Source organism: Vipera berus (assembly GCF_964194415.1).
Source record: "Vipera berus genome assembly, chromosome: 1".
Lineage (NCBI taxonomy): Eukaryota > Metazoa > Chordata > Lepidosauria > Squamata > Viperidae > Vipera > Vipera berus.
The window spans coordinates 121,256,275-121,274,220 of NC_138202.1; the positions used below are offsets into that span (position 1 = coordinate 121,256,275).

The 17,946-nt window shown below is 42.5% G+C and overlaps 1 protein-coding gene across 7 annotated transcripts in view; it reads right to left on the reverse strand.

The window, feature by feature from the left end:
- Positions 1–3,826: 3,826 nt before the first annotated feature.
- ASIC4 (acid sensing ion channel subunit family member 4) overlaps positions 3,827–17,946 on the reverse strand; it is a 107,786-nt gene continuing 93,666 nt past the window's right edge. For 5 of the 7 annotated variants that reach the window (XM_081323144.1, XM_081323143.1, XM_081323142.1 and 2 more), the window contains one exon: positions 3,827–5,701. In XM_081323144.1, the coding sequence (XP_081179270.1) occupies positions 5,582–5,701 (120 nt within the window). In that variant the 3' untranslated portion in view covers positions 3,827–5,581. Of the gene's footprint in view, positions 6,085–17,946 lie in introns of all 7 variants that reach the window. The other 2 variants (XR_014025853.1, XR_014025854.1) reach the window with 1 other exon arrangement.

Below are 17,946 nucleotides of genomic sequence, written 5' to 3' on the forward strand. Positions count from 1 at the left end.
CAAAGGGAATTCAGGGAAGGGGAGGACAAACATCTGGGTATTTCCTTTCCATAGGGGCACAGCATGTCAGCAGAGTCCCAGGCAGGCCAAAACAGCACCATTCCCTCAACTTGCCCATAACAGCAGAGTACGGGGGTCAGGGATTGGGATAACATATGACTCTTGAAAGAATGCATGCCGACATATACACATGTGACCCGGCTGCAATGGGGCTGGTACTAGTTCTACCAAATGGTCTGGGTTCACAAATGATCATCGGAAAGGATTGTTGCCTCATTTAGATAATTCTCCTATTCTACTCATAGCATATTGCAGTACTGAATTTGCTGCGATCTAGAACATTCTGGTGTAGGATCACTTTGGCCTTGATGACCTTTCTTCCTCTCCAAGCTTTATGACTGGGATGATTCTGGGATTTTAACCAACACTTCCAACTGCTTGTTGGGGGAACACAGTATTTCAGTTAGCAGAATATGTCACTCTAGTGTAACTTTTAGCATACTTTCCCAATGAACTTGTGCATTCAGATAAATACTGTACATAAATAAATAGGCATTCTTACATTATTAAAAGAGTATAATCTGCACAAATAGGCTTGAAGGGACCCGAAGATTTTCAGGGCAGAGAAAGAAGGAACTGAAGTGAAAATGATTTCTCCAAGGGAAAACCACCTGAGATTAAGTGTGGCCACCCAACATTCATTACTGGCGGTGGGAGGAGGAACGCTTTCTTCAGGCAATGTGGAAGCAGCACATTCGGAAGTGAGCATGAGATGCAGGAATCTTCTAGAACCCCTGCTAGGCAGCAACATTTTGTAGGCCACAGCACTGCTTCCAGAAGATGACGCTTCAGGCTACTGGTCCAAGGCATCTCATAGCTATTCCCTTTCCCTCAATTGAGAATATAAATAGAAGAATTGGTAGGGAAATTTAAAGGATGATTCCAGTGGCAGACAATTCCATCCCCTGGTAAAACTTGGTGGCTGAGGTATCATGAAGTGTAAGAAAAGCCTTTCCTGAAAATATGATCTCAAACTGTGTGGTTCTAAGAATAATAAAGAGCAGGAAATATTCTCAAAAGTTTTGGACTTTGGGAGAAACAGAAATCAGATTTAAAAAAAACACCCATGCTGTTTTTCTGGTTGTGGTGCTTGAAAACCATACAAACGTAAGTTCTCCCTTTGTTCACAGTTTATATTCACTGCGGGTTAGCTAGTGTTCCCCTTGGATCACAAGGATATTGGCTATACCTTGTCCCCAGTGTTGAAAGAAAAAGCTTCAGGGTCCAGTCCAAGCTGGGAATAAACAAAATGGAGAATGCTTTAGAAAGAAGATTCTAGTTTATTGAAGAGCAGAACACAACAGCATGTGGCTTGCTGTTGTGTTCTGCTGTTGTGTTCTGTGGGCTTTTGTGTTTGGAGTTGTTCCTGTGGGCATGAACTTTGACCTGAGGTTCAGTGTGCCTTTTTTGTACTCTGATGGTGGTGGGTTAATCCTATTATGTCCTAAAGGTCATGTCCTGCTTCCCTGGGGCTGTGGCTGAGGGCTATGTCCTGTGTTGGATATTTGGGTGATGGGTTGCTGGTTCTAGGAGTCTTTGTCTTTCTAATCCTATCAGCTCCAAGCTTCCTGGCTCCAGTCTTTCTGAAAGGATTATCAAATCTGCATTTCTGCAGAGCTGGTTTCTGCTTGGGGCAGAGAGACGTGGGGTGGTGGTGGTTTCTGCCTAAGATTTTCTATGATTTCTTTGGGGAAATATAATATTCTGCCTTTTTAATATTCCTCAAAATATTTTCTTCTTGGGGGGGGGCTTCCTGTATTAGCTCTTCATTTCATTTTGTAAATAGAGATAAAGGCAGCAGTTGCTGACATTATTGCTTTTTCAAAGCAAACTCATTGTTTATTCAGTGTTATCAATTTGGAAACCTTACATTGGGGATTCAAGATGATTGTTGCATTAGCTCTCAGGGGAGATGTCTGCAATACATATTTGTGTGTGTGTGTGTGTGTGTGTGTGTGTGAGAGAGAGAGAGAGAGAGAGAGAGAGAGAGAGAGAGAGAGAGAGAGAGAGAGAGAGAGAGAGAGAGAGAGAGAGATGGGGACAAAAAATTGCTTTTGGAGCATATGCCTTGTATCCGTTCTTTTTCCTAACTTTGCTCTGCTTATAGTGTGACAATTCAGAGCCAAGCTACATTGGACTGCAGTAGTAAGTTGCTGGCACAAGCACATCAGCTCCAAGGAGCTCCAGTCAATCTGAGGTTGGATGTGTAAGCTTTGGGCTTTCCCTTTTTGCACTTGGCCTTTCCACTTTTTGCAAACCCTGCTGGAAACCCCAAAACACCTGATTTGGACACTCTCCAGCACTTCTTCTGGCTAAGCTGCCACCTTGCAGGAGTGCAAGAAATAATTCTGCTGCCATCTGCTGGTGACAATCTAAAACTGATTTTGGAACCGATAATGTCTAAATGGCATTAGGGCAATGGATCTGGTTTTGGAAAGTGGTTTTGGAAAGAGGATTATGATAATAGTAATTGATATATTATCTTCCTCCACTGTGATATTTTATTCTTCTAGATAGCTGAAGAAAGCCTCTAACAAGCCTACAGTGCTTTTTTGTAGGAAACCCTGAGAAATGAGGATTGTACAGTATCTTTGCAAAGGCTAGGAAGCTCTTTTTAATTTTTGGGAAGTCTGTAATGACCAGTAGAGTAATACATACCTGGAATGTTTGGGCTGGGGATAAACTCCAAGAGACTGTAAAAGTGTTCCAAGATTGAGAAAATGAAAATGTTTGGGGCTCAACTTGAAAATGGGACCCTTTTCTCCATAAATCTGTATTTGTGTTTTGCAGCTTTATTACTCTGTAGTGAAGGTAACGAATGCATCCACCGTATTCCTGTCTGCTGCATTTTGCCTAGCATAAAACTTGAGTCTGCAGACCATTGTAGCTTGGCTCTGAAGTGTCACATTATAAGCAGAGCCCTGAATTCTGTGGGAAATAGATAACGTTTAGAAAATAAAACAAGACTATACTCAAATAGATGTGTATTTTGAATATTAGATTCTGTTATGAATTGAGATAAGGGAAACTTTGGTTACCTAAAGCCTGGAAATTATAAATATCAAATGTCAAATCTGAATATTGATGGGAAACTAAAAATTGGGGAAAAACCAATAACAGGACATTGATTGTCCATAAAGCTTGAATGTAAAAGTAATTAAGATATGTATAAGCTAAAATTTATTGATAAATGTAGTAATGAAGTTTTTACTTAGTTGATATAATAAGAACTGTGTTAGCTTAAATACGAGATAGTAGATATTAAAGGAAAAAGAGAGGAAATATTTGATGTTGCAACTTGAGATTTGTACTAAAGATTTTTGTATGTTATTGAAATATTGATTAACCCAGCCATCACGTTGCTTTTAAATACCTAAATGTAAAATTAGAAAACTAATATTATTATTTTTAAAAAAACCTGGAGCCTGCAGACCATTGTAGCTTGTCTCTGAAGTGTCACACTATAAGCAGAGCCCTGAATTCTGTTCGAAGTGCTGCAGCATCATGAGTTGCCTATACCAACAAGCGAGCTTTACCCAGCAGTTATTAATAAGGGCAGCCCTTAATTATATTTCTCAAGTTAAGAGTAGTTCAATTTGAGGATACAGATGGTGGTTGTTTTAACGGTAAGACAGCTTGGTAGGAGAAGAAATTACCGGGGAAGAAATCAGAAAAGAAGGAAAAGGGGAAGAAATTACAAAAGACAACGTTCCTGTTATTAGCTAAGTCGATTATTTGAAGATGCCAAAACAGACACATCTGGAGTTCTACCTGTGCCTCTTTATTGGGAGAAATTTATACATGTGTAAAACAGCGACTTGCGCTCAGTAAAAGTATGGGAGTGGAGGATCTTTCCCAGGAAGATCCAAAGCTGGTTGGGAGTCCGCATCCCATCCCACCGCACCCAAAGGCTGTTCCCTTCTGCAGGTGGATGGCTTGGATATTATACTTCATACGCTGCTCTCTTTTGCAGTCAAATATCTTGACACCTGGTGTTCATTAGAGATGGGAGCGAGAGGATTTCCAGCATATTCTTGTGCAAGCATCTCCTTTCTGAAAACGCCTCGTTGGTATGGGGGGGGCACTTGACTAGGCATGGGGCATATGTTGTAGAATCATGTAAGGATCTTCCTGGTTTGCTGCTTGGGATCTGTGGGTCATGGCTGGGCATCCTTTGCCCCAGAGATTGGTGGTTTGGATTTAATCTACTGTAACTTTAAGCAAGGATTTGCCACACACCCCTCCCCAACACTTTGGGAGGAGAAGCCATCCTACACCCCCATATATCAACATCCTGTGTCCTTCATCCCATGGACTGGCATCACAGGGGATCTGAGAGCTCCTCACTGTATTGCAAGGGGCCTTCAGAGGTTCTTCTTCCAGGGATGTTACTACTTGAACCCTGAATGCTTTTGGAGAGAGGGGACGGACGGAACAGGTGTGGTGGTGAGAAGTCTGTACATCTGGGAAGGGAGTCCCTGAGGAGACTCAGGGGTTCAGCCACCTCCTGCTGGGCCTGGAGGCAACCTGAGCTTTGATGTCTTAAGGTGCCTGACCGCACCAGCAGTTCTTGGAGACACCAGCAGGGGGCAGCTGCAATGACAGAGAACTGGGTGGCTAAAAACCATTGGGGGCCCCAAACACTTATGTACACATTTACAGCTGTGAAAGAGGAAGAAAGATGCAAGGAGGGGTGAGGTAACAGGCCAGAGTCTGTACAGTAAAGGCAAATAGCCTGGAACTCCCTTGAAAGAGCAGGATTTGTGATCTTGAACCCTGTTTTGGACACAGTTCCGGTGTGGGCAGCAATACGTGAACAACAGGGACATGGAACTGCCAAACAGCAGATACTGAGAGAGAGAACCTGATTTCTGCCCTGAGACACCTCTGTGTGCGTGTAACATCTGGACTAGGGATAATGCATGTCTGAATGATCTGGATGTGGGCAAAGGGGTGATTGGATGGGCGCAAAAACAGGAATACAAATGCTGGAGAGAAAGGGAGAGTCAAATGAGAAATGCTACAAAGAACACGTTTTCCCCCAAGTGGAGTCTGCAGCCAAAGGAGGTTCGGCTACAGAGGCTTGTAAGCAATTGACTGGTCAGTCTTGTCCCATCCGACTGGGCCTCGGGGGAATTTTGCTTCCCTTTCTTGAGAAGGCACCTCTACTTCCCAGCATGCTCCATTTCCCCCAGTGTTCTTCCTCCTATTTGGAGGGCGAGCGCCATTGCCCCGAGCTTATTTCAGATCAATGGAGCTGCTCAAAGGCCTCCTTGACTTTGGCAGTTCAGCCTACCTCTGTGCTTCGGTATGGGGGGGCACCGATTCTTAGAGAGGGGCCAGGGTTAGAGGGGGTGGGGTGGGGTGGGGTGAAAAGTGTAAGATGCTTTTGGAAAGCCTTAGGAAGTGGGAGGACATAGGTTGGTCTGGCTTCCATGAAATGGTCGGGCCATTTGCACGGCTGGAATGTGCTGTGCCCAAAGCCACGCTAGCAGCCCTTCTCCCCTATGTGGGAGTCGGACTAGCAAGCAAAGTCTTCAAAGACCCCCTGGGGCGAGTAGTGGTGGCGATGGTGGTGGTTAGGCAGGAGGCCTGTAGGGTAGTTGCCCTCAGGGTGACGGCCCAGGGTCTCACAGGAGCTCTGTAAGAGAAAACACAGAACAGCATCCATTCATATCGTCCTAGCAACTTCATCCCAGGATCAACATTAGAGAAGCTTGCAAGAGATACCAGCAGATTTTACTGAAGTGGCCCCATCTAAGAAACATGTGGGTAACAACAAGCTATAATAAAATACAAGGTGTCAAAGTTGAGTCTCTTCTTCCCCTCCTCTATGTTGCTGAATGATGTGCAGAAAAGTGAGGCAATGCAGAGTAAAGCGATAACACCCCATCACCAGAGATAAGCAATGGCGGTCTTCCAGATGTTGTTGAACTCAAATTCCATCAGATCCAGCCAAGACCTCCCATGGTACAGGATAGGGGAAGCTGTAGTTCAGTAAGACTGTACACCACCAGAGTCCCTCTATGAGAGAGAAGGGCAGTTCTTAAATATGATAAATAGATGATGATAGATGATAAATAGATATGTAGATAGATGTATTGTATTGTATTGTAACTGTATTGTATTGTATTAGATTAGATAGATCTCTGATCACCATACCATGGTGGATGTTACAAGGAAGTAGAAGAGACAATGGATTTTAGATAGAAGCTAGAGGTATGATCCATGTGACAAATATCAGCAACTCTTAAATGGCACCCCAATTTTGAAATAGGCCTTCACTATATGCCACTTTCTTTTATTAGTTTGCTTGGGTCAATTTTCTTATTGCTCAACCTCCAGTAGCATTTATCATTTCCAGTGTTGCTTCATTATCCCTCCATGTTCTACCTTCCCTTCTCCCACTTCTGCTAAATTTGCATTTTCCTCAAAGATTTAAAATGGAACTGCAAGAAAGGGAGAGAAAGACACCCGGTGGAGCAAGAATATAGGCTTGGAAAAATGCCACACTCCATCACCTGAAATGAGTTTAAAATTCCAGATATAATTACTAGTTAGTTTGGCTATAAAATGGTTGAGAACATACCATGCCCTATGTGATTTAACAAACGAAATTAAATGATAGCCTCCTAGGGAAAAACTCTACTTTGGCATTTTCACATCATCAAATTCACAGAGAACCCGTGAACTCTGAAACAAGGGATGAATGTTTTTCAAAAAAAGAAAATTTATGAGGAAGATCAGGAAAGCACTCAGCAGAAGGTATAAGTAAGGCTAGTGGGAACAATTTATGTTGATTAAATAGTAATTTCAGGGTTAGTGGGATTTTCAACCAAGAAAGTCATTGAGATCCTGCATCAGCTATTATAATTTGAGGGTACATGAAGCGTTAAAAGTTGAAAGTGTTTTGTGGGACTATCAAAGCCCCCTCTATTTCCTATCTTCAAGAACAATTTATGTATTTTTTAGAAGTGTGTATGTATGATACCTAAAATTATTATTAGATTATCTTGATTTTAAAAATGTATAGAAGGCAATGAACATACCTAATGCTCTTGCCTATTTTTCCCACAACAGCAGCCCTGTGAGGAGAGTTGGACTGATAAAGTCACCCAGCCGGCTTTCACGCTAGAACTCACCATCTCCTGGTTTCTAGGCCAGCATCTTACCCACTGGATCCACTTGATCATCTTAGCAAGTGTCACTCCAGCCCCCTTAAAAATCCTCCAGTGAGGGGGTTTCTAGGCAGACTGTTCCTCTGCTTAACAGCTTTTGTATTCAGAAAACTCCTCCTGATACTCAGTTTAAGTTTCTTTGCTTTTAATTTCAATTTATTCCAAGTTTCAACCGAGAATAAATTTCTCTCTTGCATGTGACAGCTTTTAGATATTTATAGACCATTATCGTACCACTCCTTAATCTTCTCTTTTGCAAGTTAAACATGCCCAGATTCCTTATACTTCCTTCATACAGTTGGGTTTCCAGTCCCTGATCGTCCTGATCAGATAAAATAGAGAGTGCTCTCACAGGTTTTAAAACATGACAGGCTGAAATAGTTTTACCAAATAAGAAAACAAAAAAAGCAGAATTAACTTTTGAAAGACCAAACACATCATGCCTCTCTTATAGGTTACCCCAGAAAGTTTTGAAATACAAGCATATACACAGTCCATCAAGACAACAAAGGAGAGATAAGGAAGATAGTGGTTTGTGCCAGCATCGTAACAGTAGCATGTTGCATTTGTGAGAGTGGGGCCTGAGAATGCAGAACTGTTGTTCCTCACAACTACACAGTAACTCCTTGGAAAGCCTGCACCAAGGCTTTGCCTTTGAAGATCCATTCTTGAAATCTCTGGATTATGACAAGGGACTTTTAGGACAGGTGCTATGTCCTGCCTTTCCCAGCACACTGATGTAAAAGAGCTTCACGTAAAAAGGGATTTTGAAGACGGAGTTGGAGAAGTAGGAGAAGGACCAGGAGTAGATCTGAATGACGCGACTTTAGCTCTTAAACATGCTGCACTCTGGCATTTAGCGGATTGCCATCATTTTTTCTTTACATAAGAAACAAAACCATTGCTACTTTGCGTGCCACCTGCCATTTTGCCCACAAGGTGGTGCTGTGGCTATGCAGCCAGGCAGGTTGGAGCTTATTTTTGCCTGTTTACTATTGATAGGTATGGATCAGAGGCATTTGTTGCATCTGTCCTACTTGGAGGTTTGGCCACTAACATAAATCTACTCTGTCTGATATACTCTGCTCCGAGCTCTTCAATCATGTTTAGTCTGGAAAAGTCTGCAGGGGCAACTCAGAACCTCTGGGGTGCCTGTGTGGGTAATCAGAGAAAATGTGTATAAAATAGCAGCGATGGGGTTGTGGCCAGGCACAGGATCCCCCATTTTTTCTGTTTTTATTCTATATGATCACCCTTCACACATATCTAACTGAAGGGGGGGAGAGAGAGAGAGAGAGAGAGAGAGAGAGAGAGAGAGAGAGAGAGAGAGAGAGAGAGAGAGAGAGAGAGAGAGAGAGAGAGAGAGAGAGAATGAAAATTCCCCATAAAGAACAGGACTGTATAATTTTGCATTGGGCTGGGGGGGGCAGTCTGCTCTGCAAAATAGAGGAGAAATGGGAGAAACCTCCTTTTCCCATAAGAAATCTCTGGGCTCTTGCCTACTTGGGGAAATGGAGAAATTGTTGAATTTTCTTGCATACAAGTTTTTTTTTAAAGAAAAAAAATACCTGGAGTTGCAAGTCATTGCAGACCCAGTAACACCCAAGGGCACTTGGCTGGAGATTGCAGCTAGCCAATGCCATAAAGCTTTTGAAGCCAGGCCTTGCTCCTTTGCTTTTTCTTCCTCCCATCGGCCCTTGCTGTCAAATCTTCAACACCCCTGCCTGCATGTCCCTTACTACCAGTTGGAACCTGCCCAAATTCAGCATCAAAAAAACAGCTTCCTCATACTGCATTTTTAAGCCAAAAAGCGTGGGAGATGGAACAAAGGATTTTCTGTGCATAAATCAAATATAAGCTTTATCTTGCAGTTTTAGTCTATCATCTTGATTTGTATAACTCAGCACATCCAGAATATAAAATAAAAGCTGAAACAATACACAAATACACAACTATATAGCTACTATAACAGGTATCCCCTCCCCAACATAGTCATACAGGGAGCACCGATAAAAAAAACCCTGAAACCATGCCCAGATGTTTTGGGGAGCTGTCCTGTTATCCTCCAAACAAACAGCTGTGGGAGAGTATTAAAGACAGGGGTCTTCAAACTTGGCCCTTTTATGACTTGTGGACTTCAACTCCCAGAATTCCTCAGCCAGGCATGCTGGCTGAGGAATTCTGGGAGTTGAAGTCCACAAGTCATAAAAGGGCCAAGTTTGAATATCCTTGATTAAAGAGGTCTAGCTAAATTCTTATCACTTTAAGGCTGACTCACGCGGAGTGAACCTGAGTGCGAGAAACAGAAGGGACTTATTTGTAGGGAAGACCCCTCGTTGTAAGGCTCCCCCAGGAAACTGATACAAAGGCAGAATTTACATCATTCGTTGCAGCTTTCTGGTCCAGAATCAAGCCAAGAACAAGGACTCCTTCCAAAGAGATTGGGTCTGGGTTTAAGCCCATAAATCCATAGCTCTTCAGTGCAATAGAAAATGTTGTTTTTGCTCCTTGTCCTCTCCCCACTGCCCTACAATGAGAACAGCCTTCCCCCACCCCCCCACCCCTGGTCTTTCAGAGGCCTCTTCAGAGGTCCAGGGGTAACCGAGTAACTCATTCACTGGGGTGGGAATGAGGGGCAGGGGGCTTTTCACTGCCTTGAGGGCTCATTTGGGGACATTTCAAGCTGTGACTTTATTTACAGCTCGTACTGCAACCATGTTGCTTTCAAAGATTTCTAGTTTTTATTGACTTAAATGTTGGCAGCAGCAGGAAATTAAAGTAAACTCAGCTGCTAATTAGTTATTCCTCATCCGACAGCTCCAGAGCCAGCTAAAACTTGGCACGTTTGATGAGCCTTCAAATGCCTTTGCCGGCTGTATTTTATCTTTATAGCACATCAGACTCTTGAGATATTGGATGTAGCAGTGGATCAGCTTACACACCATACAGGCATATGGTCTACGCCACTCATTCCCCAACATGTTCACAAGATTACAGGCCAGCAGGGCAATAGGGCTAGCTTCCCTTGTGCAAAATACACCGAGCCAGCCCCAGGATTGGCAGGGGTAGTAGAACAGGCTTGCATAAAATCCGATCTTTCCTCTCTGCTGCCATTTTTTGGTCTCCTGAAATTCCTCCCTTCTGCTGCCTTCCTGAGTCTTTGCAAAATGAGAAAAATCAATGATGAGGTTGCAAGTGCTTGGCTAATGGCAGGGCCAGAGGAAGTGCAGAGTCATACTAGCCTTGGCCCAAATGTTATGATCATCTCCTGAATTCCTTCCTGATAATAATAATAATAATAATAATAATAATAATAATAATAATAATAATAATAATAATAATAATAATAATAATAATAATAACAATAATAATACAACAAACAACACAATAATAATAATAATAATAATAATAATAATAATAATAATAATAATAATAATAATAATAATAATAATAATAAAGTTGGAAGGGACCTTGGAGGTCATCTAGCCCAACCCCCTGCTCAGGCAGGAAACCCTATATCATTTCGGACAAATGGCTGTCCAGTCTCTTCTTTAAAACGTCCAGTGTTGGAGCATTCACCACCTCTGGAGGCAGGTTGTTCCACTGGTTACTTGTTCTAACTGTCAGGAAGTTTCTCCTTAGTCCTAGGTTGCTTCTCTCCTTTATTAGTTTCCATCTGTTGCTTCTTGGCCTGCTTTCAGGTGCTTTGGAGAATAGCTTCACTCCCTCTTCTTTGTGGCAGCCCCTGAGATATTGGAACACTGCTATCATGTCACCCCTCACCCTTCTCTTTGTTAAACTAGACATACCCAATTCCAGCAACCGTTCCTTATATGTTTTAGCCTCCAGTCCTCTAATCATCTTTATTGCTCTTCTCTGTCATGATAGACAGATAACGCAGCTAGTTCCCAGGAACAGATACTCTCCATGGAAGCATTTATTTGTGGATGGTTGTCTGAGGAAGACAGGCTAGACCAGGGGTAGGCAACCTCGGCTCTTAGTAAATCTTGCCTCTTTGCAACAGCACGGGTAGTTCTCATTGAAGGAAGTGGACGGCTGGGATTAAATCCGGCAATGTAGAAGTGTCTTTCTTTTATATGAAAATTCTGGTTCCACCTGAGAGTGGAACTGGACTATTTTACAATGGAACAGAACTGTGTTGAAAGAAAGATTGAGTTGAATGAGCAAAGGGGAAATTATGCACAAGGGCTGCTATGGAGAATCGGTACTAAAGAGAGTTGAGGTCCAAAAAGCCAGTATTAAAATCCTGGAAGCAGAAAATTTGTTGGAAAGCATGAAACTGGACCTTCAGCTTAAATCTAGGTCAGGGGTGTCAAACTGCCGGCCCGTGGGAGGCTGTGGCCACCCCAGCTCCGGCACTGCAAAAAAAGTCTGGGATATGCGAGTTTGACACCCGTGATCTAGGTGAGATCTCACCTAGAGATTGAGATTGGTGAGATTGAGATCTCACCAAGCATTTATAGCCAGTTTGGTCAGAAGGAGCCAACAGTCTGCCTGAAAGATGGAGCCTAAATGAAAAATAGTGCTTCACTCTTCATCCTTAATTCATCATAAGAGGCACCTATTAACTTAGAGGCCATCTTTCTGAATCTCACTCAGTCCCATCACATTCTTTTAGGTCATCTGTCCAAGATCATCCATAGTCTTCTGTAGCTTTCACTTGTCGGTCACAGCAATTGCAGCTCTCACATGGAATGGTAGGTAGTCTGTTTCTAGTCTGAAGAAGACTGTTCTACACTTTCAATCTTCCTTGTGTGCCTCTACTGGAATTTTCTGTTGTGCAGCACCGAATCCAGGTATTTGAACCATCGGTTCACATCTAAACCAACAATGATCAGGCTCCTTCCTCCCTGGTTTCATGCAAACTTGATAATATGTTTCTCTGCACTGGATTGATGGTGGAGCAACACTTGCAAATGGATACAAAGAACTGCTCCTCTATGTTGGTCTTGAGGGTCCCATTAATGAGGCAATTTGGCTCCACATTAATCCTCTGTATGTATCAGGCAGGAATGTAACACTCTGCAAAGCTAGAAATGGAAGCTTAAGAGTGTTTCTGTAGCAGCAGTCTCTGCTATCATGACTGCCTTTTTAAAAAAAAAAATCATACTTCTTAGGCCAGGGGTAGGCAACCTTGGCTCTTTTATGACTCATGGACTTCAACTTCCAGAATTCCTGAGCCACCATGGCTCAGCTTGGAAACCTCTCCCTTTTCCCTCAGCATGGCTGGCTCAGGAATTCTGGGAGTTGAAGTCCACGAGTCATAAAAGAGCCAAGGTTGCCAAACCCTGTCTTAGGCTGTTGATCATTTTTCTTTGGTTTTAGAATCTATGCTTTGAGCAAGAAGCTGTTCAGAAAGTGCAGTTTTCAGAAACTACAAATAATCTATAGAGCTGAATGCGTGGCTGATTTAATTTCCAGCAGCTATCTTCATTTCATTGGGTGGGGGGAACCCACAAAATGGAGACCTTATACTGATGGCATAAGGAACACTTTATTATATGCACAATACTTTGTAAGAACATCCCTTCCTGCTCCAAAAATTCTGAACCATTTATTTCCGTGACAAAATGCTGAGGTTATCAGAACATAAGGAATTTCTCTGGAAATGAGAACAAAACTATTAGAAAGCCTTGGTAGCTAACTCAGTGGACTGACCCTGATATTTTCTCCTTCTTTCTATGCCATCTATTTCTCTTTCCATTTAGCTCAGTGGGAAAAGTGCCAATAGTGGTAATGAGGCCATTAGCCAAACCGTCTTACTGGTCTTGAATATTTTTCTCCTTTTAGTAAATGTCTGCTTCGGTTCACTGTAAAATGAGTCTCTGAACAATCCACAAAAGCTGTACCAATTCTCTCATTTCCGAAATGCCTCTTCAATCTATTAGCAATGGGGCAGCCAGAATAGCACTTTAGGACTGCAAAAGTAGGCAGATGTGAATCCCCACTGCCATTTTGGGGAAAGGTGTGCCATCCTTTCTATAGTTATCCCAGGTGTTTGCTTTTGACTTCATACAAGTTGTTGTAGGAATAGAAGTACACATTATACAAAAATGTGAAACAAATTACAGTCCTGTAGAAATAGAAGAGCATTCGGTTGTGAGGCTTCCCAGTTTTAAAAACAAAGCACAAGACCCATTCTCACTGTCCTATAGACCAGGGCTTTTCAACCAGTGGTACGGGGACCACCTGTGGTATATTGGCACCTGGCAGGTGGTACGCGACCATCCTAGAAAAGTGGTAGCGGGGGAGGGGAATGAGCTGAACTGGTAGCAGCACCGCACAAGCCTGAGCGAGAGACGGCTGGAGCTGCAGGGCTGTCAGGGCTCTGGAAGCACCAGGATCAGTCCCAGGCTCCAGCTGGAGCTTGGCACTGATCCTGGTGCTCTGGAGCCCAGAAGAAGCGCCAATCAGCTGTAATGTTGCAGCATCTCCAGGGTCTTGTGATTTACATTCAGATGCTTGGCAACTGATTCATATTTATGATGGTCACAGTGTCCCAGGGTCATGTGAAGTGACCAAAACCTGCTGCAGCCACCCAGCAGACGGGGGGGGGGGTAATAAAAACCAAACACCCCACCCCTGCTGCCAATCCTCAACAGGAGGAAGAGCGCTGCTAGGCGGGCAGGCAGGTGTCTTGTTCAGCTGTGGCTTGGAGGGCACTTTTTTCAGTGCCGTTGTAACTTCAAACAGCCACTAAGTGAACTGTTGTATGTCGAGGACTACCTGTACTTTATCACTCCCCCCCTTTTTTTGGTCATCAAGTTTTTGACACCTTGGTACTTGGATGTTGCTATAAGCTAAAAGTGGTACAATGGGTGAAAAGGTTGAAAAGCTCTGCTATAGACAAAACATTTTTGTTCAGGACAATGTATTATGAGTTTCTGCTCCTAATCTAGCTCCCTCAATTTCAAGGACTGCTCAGTTGACCCCAATAATCTGCCCTCTTTTCCAAATGCCTATCTTGATCCCTGACAAGGAGGACCCCACTGGCTGAATACACAGTTTGCAAAACAGAATAACAGAGGCAGGTGAAGATTGCATTTGTATTTATGAGTTGAGGTGCATAGGAAAAAAACATAGGAAACATTTTCTAGAAACCTTGTCCTGATTCTCACAATCAGGAACTCTGTAGAAATCTGGACAGAGTTGTGTTCAAAGCTCTGCAGAATGGCCTCTGGCCAGGATAAACACAAGCTAACCTTTCATTTCTGCTTTCAGACACCACATTTTGGGAACGTGGCAAACATAAGTTCCACTTAGATTTTATGCATCCCCAGCCCACTTTTTCTGCTGCTCAATGGCCATATCAGCTTCTTTCTTGCATAAGGTTTGAGTTTTATCAGCACCCGATTGTATCCGAATAGCATCTTTTCATAGGCCAGTGAACAGTTGCAGTTCTTCTTCCAGCTGTCCAGCAGCAAAATCCAACTGTATTTTAGTATCATCAGCTTAACCTTCCTTAACCTCTGAGTCTAAAGCTCTGTGGAGTAATGAAGATACTGTCCAGTGACAGCTTTGGATAGTTGACTTTTTAGAATAGTTGTTCTTTTAAATTAGATTGATTTGCTCAGTTACATTTGTCCCTTCCCTCTTTGCAACTGGCTATTCGCCAGTGGCTTTCATTTCTTTTGCAAAAGCTACTGTTGCGGGGAAAATCTACAGGAGTCCTTGAATTACAACTGTAATTGAGCCTGACAATTACGGCAGTAAGTTGTGACGATTATAAAGCAGGTCACCGGACCTGATTTTATGACCTTTTTCGGAGCCGTTGTTAAGCAAATGCTATGATCATAAAGCGAATGCCATGGCCGTTAACTGAACGTTGTTAAGCAAACACAGCAGTTGTTAAATGAACCCATTGTTCACCATGGGGCAGTATTGCCAGAAATCGGCAGTAAATGCCAGTTTTTCAGCAAAACCATTGTAAATTGCAGTCATGTGACTGCAGGGCACCGCAAATGGCCTTAAATGTGGGATGGGTGTCAACCAACCCAAAAAGCAGTCACATGACCACGGGAGGAAACGTTGGAACTTTGACATTGGATTATAAGACCCTTTTGGGGGTTCATTGTAACTTTGAATGGTCGCTGAGCGTTCGGTCGTAAATCAAGGACTGTGCAAGATTAACATCTACATCCCATCAACCCTTCAAGTAGGCAAGGTCAAGAAACAGATGCAGCAGGGATGTCAGGAATGTGACTTTATTGTCTTAGAGGCAATATTAAGAGATCTTGAAAGCATTTTCAAAATCTCCACTGATCGTTTTTAAGGACAGTGAGGTCAAGGGGGGGGGGGAGTGGACTACTCTGAGTCACTTTCTCCGGCTTTACTATTTTCCCAGCTCTGAGTATCTGTTTACTCTCTGCCACCACCTTCTCAAGGCCAGAGTTAAATCCCCCTACTCTACAGAACCCCTGAGATCACATGTTAGAGAAATTATGCTGAGATAGTTACAAGAAACATGCTTTTATCCTGGAAACAATGAAAACATTAAGAAAAAACTCAGACTGGTTCTGCCTTAAAACCAACACACACACACACACACACACACACACACACCCAGGGTATAAGAGAGAGAGAAAGAGAGAAGGGAAAACACAGACTACAACAATAAGTATAGTTCCACTCAAAAGTTGGTTTCCTGCTCTGGCCTACCTTGAAGGGCTGACAGTGACAAACTCTGTTTTTAAGATTGTGAAGATCCTGGTTCTTTATTTTGGGGATAGCACCTAAACCAGTTCCTTATGATTACATTATTTAAAAGACAGCTACATCTTTGGTCAGGAAAGTTTGCAGGAGACCTCTGCTGCAGGACACCTGCTGAGATGGTGGGGTAGGACAAAAGTCACACTTTCCAGTGTCAGAAAGGGGCACCTGCTAAGTTTCAACTTGGCAGCAATTGTGCTAAAATTAAATTATCCCTGTCTGTGAAAGTCTTGGCTGTTCCAGAAGGAAACATGTCATCTAAAATTCCCAGTTGCTTCCAATGCAAATATTCTTTTTAACAGTAGTTCCTTTCAATATACAGTACCATGCACATGCCTCTTCCTATATTTACTGTTACGAGTTTGGATAAGCTCATATTCTGGAAAGTCAGGAGGGGTATCTTCTTCAGCTCTCAAATTCTCTTGAAAGTACGGCTGCTGTTTTATCATATAACAATTCAGATTCTCACAATTTTTCAGCCTCCCATATTCTAGGCATTATTGTGAATCTTCTCTGCTAGCTCAAGAAGAGGTTTTTACCTGTTTGGCTACATTAACTTTCCTGGATATGACACAGTCTAACTTAAGAGGAACTTACCTCCAGCAGTTCACTTGTTTTATAAACGGTAAAACATTTTTTTTTTACTTAGCAAAATGTTTTCTGCAGGGGTTCCAAAGAATACTTAATCAGTGATCCATCACAGCTGAATTATTTTCCTTCTCTTTCTCTCTTCCCACACACAGATATATACCCTGCATTCAACTTACAGATAAAAGCAAACAGTGCATGTTCTGGAAACAAAATATATATGTAAGGGTTGTAGTTATTGGTGTTTACAAGAGGTGCATTCCACACTCGCTAAAGAGTAAAGATTCTGAACTTTCATTAAAAGAAGAGCAAGTATTTAGCCTTTCTAGAAGGCCAATGTAATCCAAAATACATCATGAGTCATCTGCCAATTTTGCAAGAAAAAGGTTATTCCTGCTTTTTGGTATTTTTAAGCAACAAATGAAGGGGATTTTTTTTAATCTTCCCTGGTGAGGAATGATTGCAGCCTGGTAAAAACCAATTCAGAAATTGAGCTTTTGTTGTACTGTGATTGGGCAGTAATGTGCCTCCCCCGCCCCCCAAGAAAAAAGGTATGATCAGAGACAGGAGTTTGTAACATTACTAATGCAACATCTTTTCTTCAAATACAATTTATTTGAGTTGCTAGGCATTCTTTAAAACATTGTTCTATTATCATTGCACCTATATGGCAATCAGCACTGCGGTATTTGGGAGACGGTGGGTTATAACCAGCCTTACACAGTAGTCCCATTGTATTACGACTGCAGTGATGGGTAGTTTGGTTAGGTCTGATCTGTTGGGATTTTAAAAATGGAACTAGGAGATGGGGTGAAATTGTAGGAGCTGAGTAATTTAGACCTCACGCGTATTTACTTATGATTGAGATAAGCAAAATTGCAATTTTTCTATTCTCTGACTTTCTGAAAGCTCTTCTCCTTTTCTTTTAAAGTAAGCTTTGGTGTTGAAGCAATGTGGCACGATGATGATGATGATGGCTATTCATAGCTCAATGACTTTTTTTTTATTTATTTTAATTCCATTTATATCCCGCCCTTCTCCGAAGACTCAGGGCGGCTTACAAGCTTAGCAGTAGCCTTCATTCTATGTATATGCCTGCTTATTATTAGGGCTTTCACACACACCCCCAAGCGGCATTATTACAAAGTCAGCTTAATTGCCCCCAACAATCTGGGTCCTCATTTTACCTACCTCGGAAGGATGGAAGGCTGAGTCAACCTTGAGCCTGGTGGGACTCGAACCTGCACTAATTGCAGGCAGCTGGTGTTACTTAAGGAGGCATTAGCCCACTGCTCCACCAAGGCTCTTTTTTTTTACTTGTCTTCAAAAGTGCTATTAAAAATGGTATAAACCGTTTGCAGTGGAAGCAATTATCCTGAGAAGTGCTGTG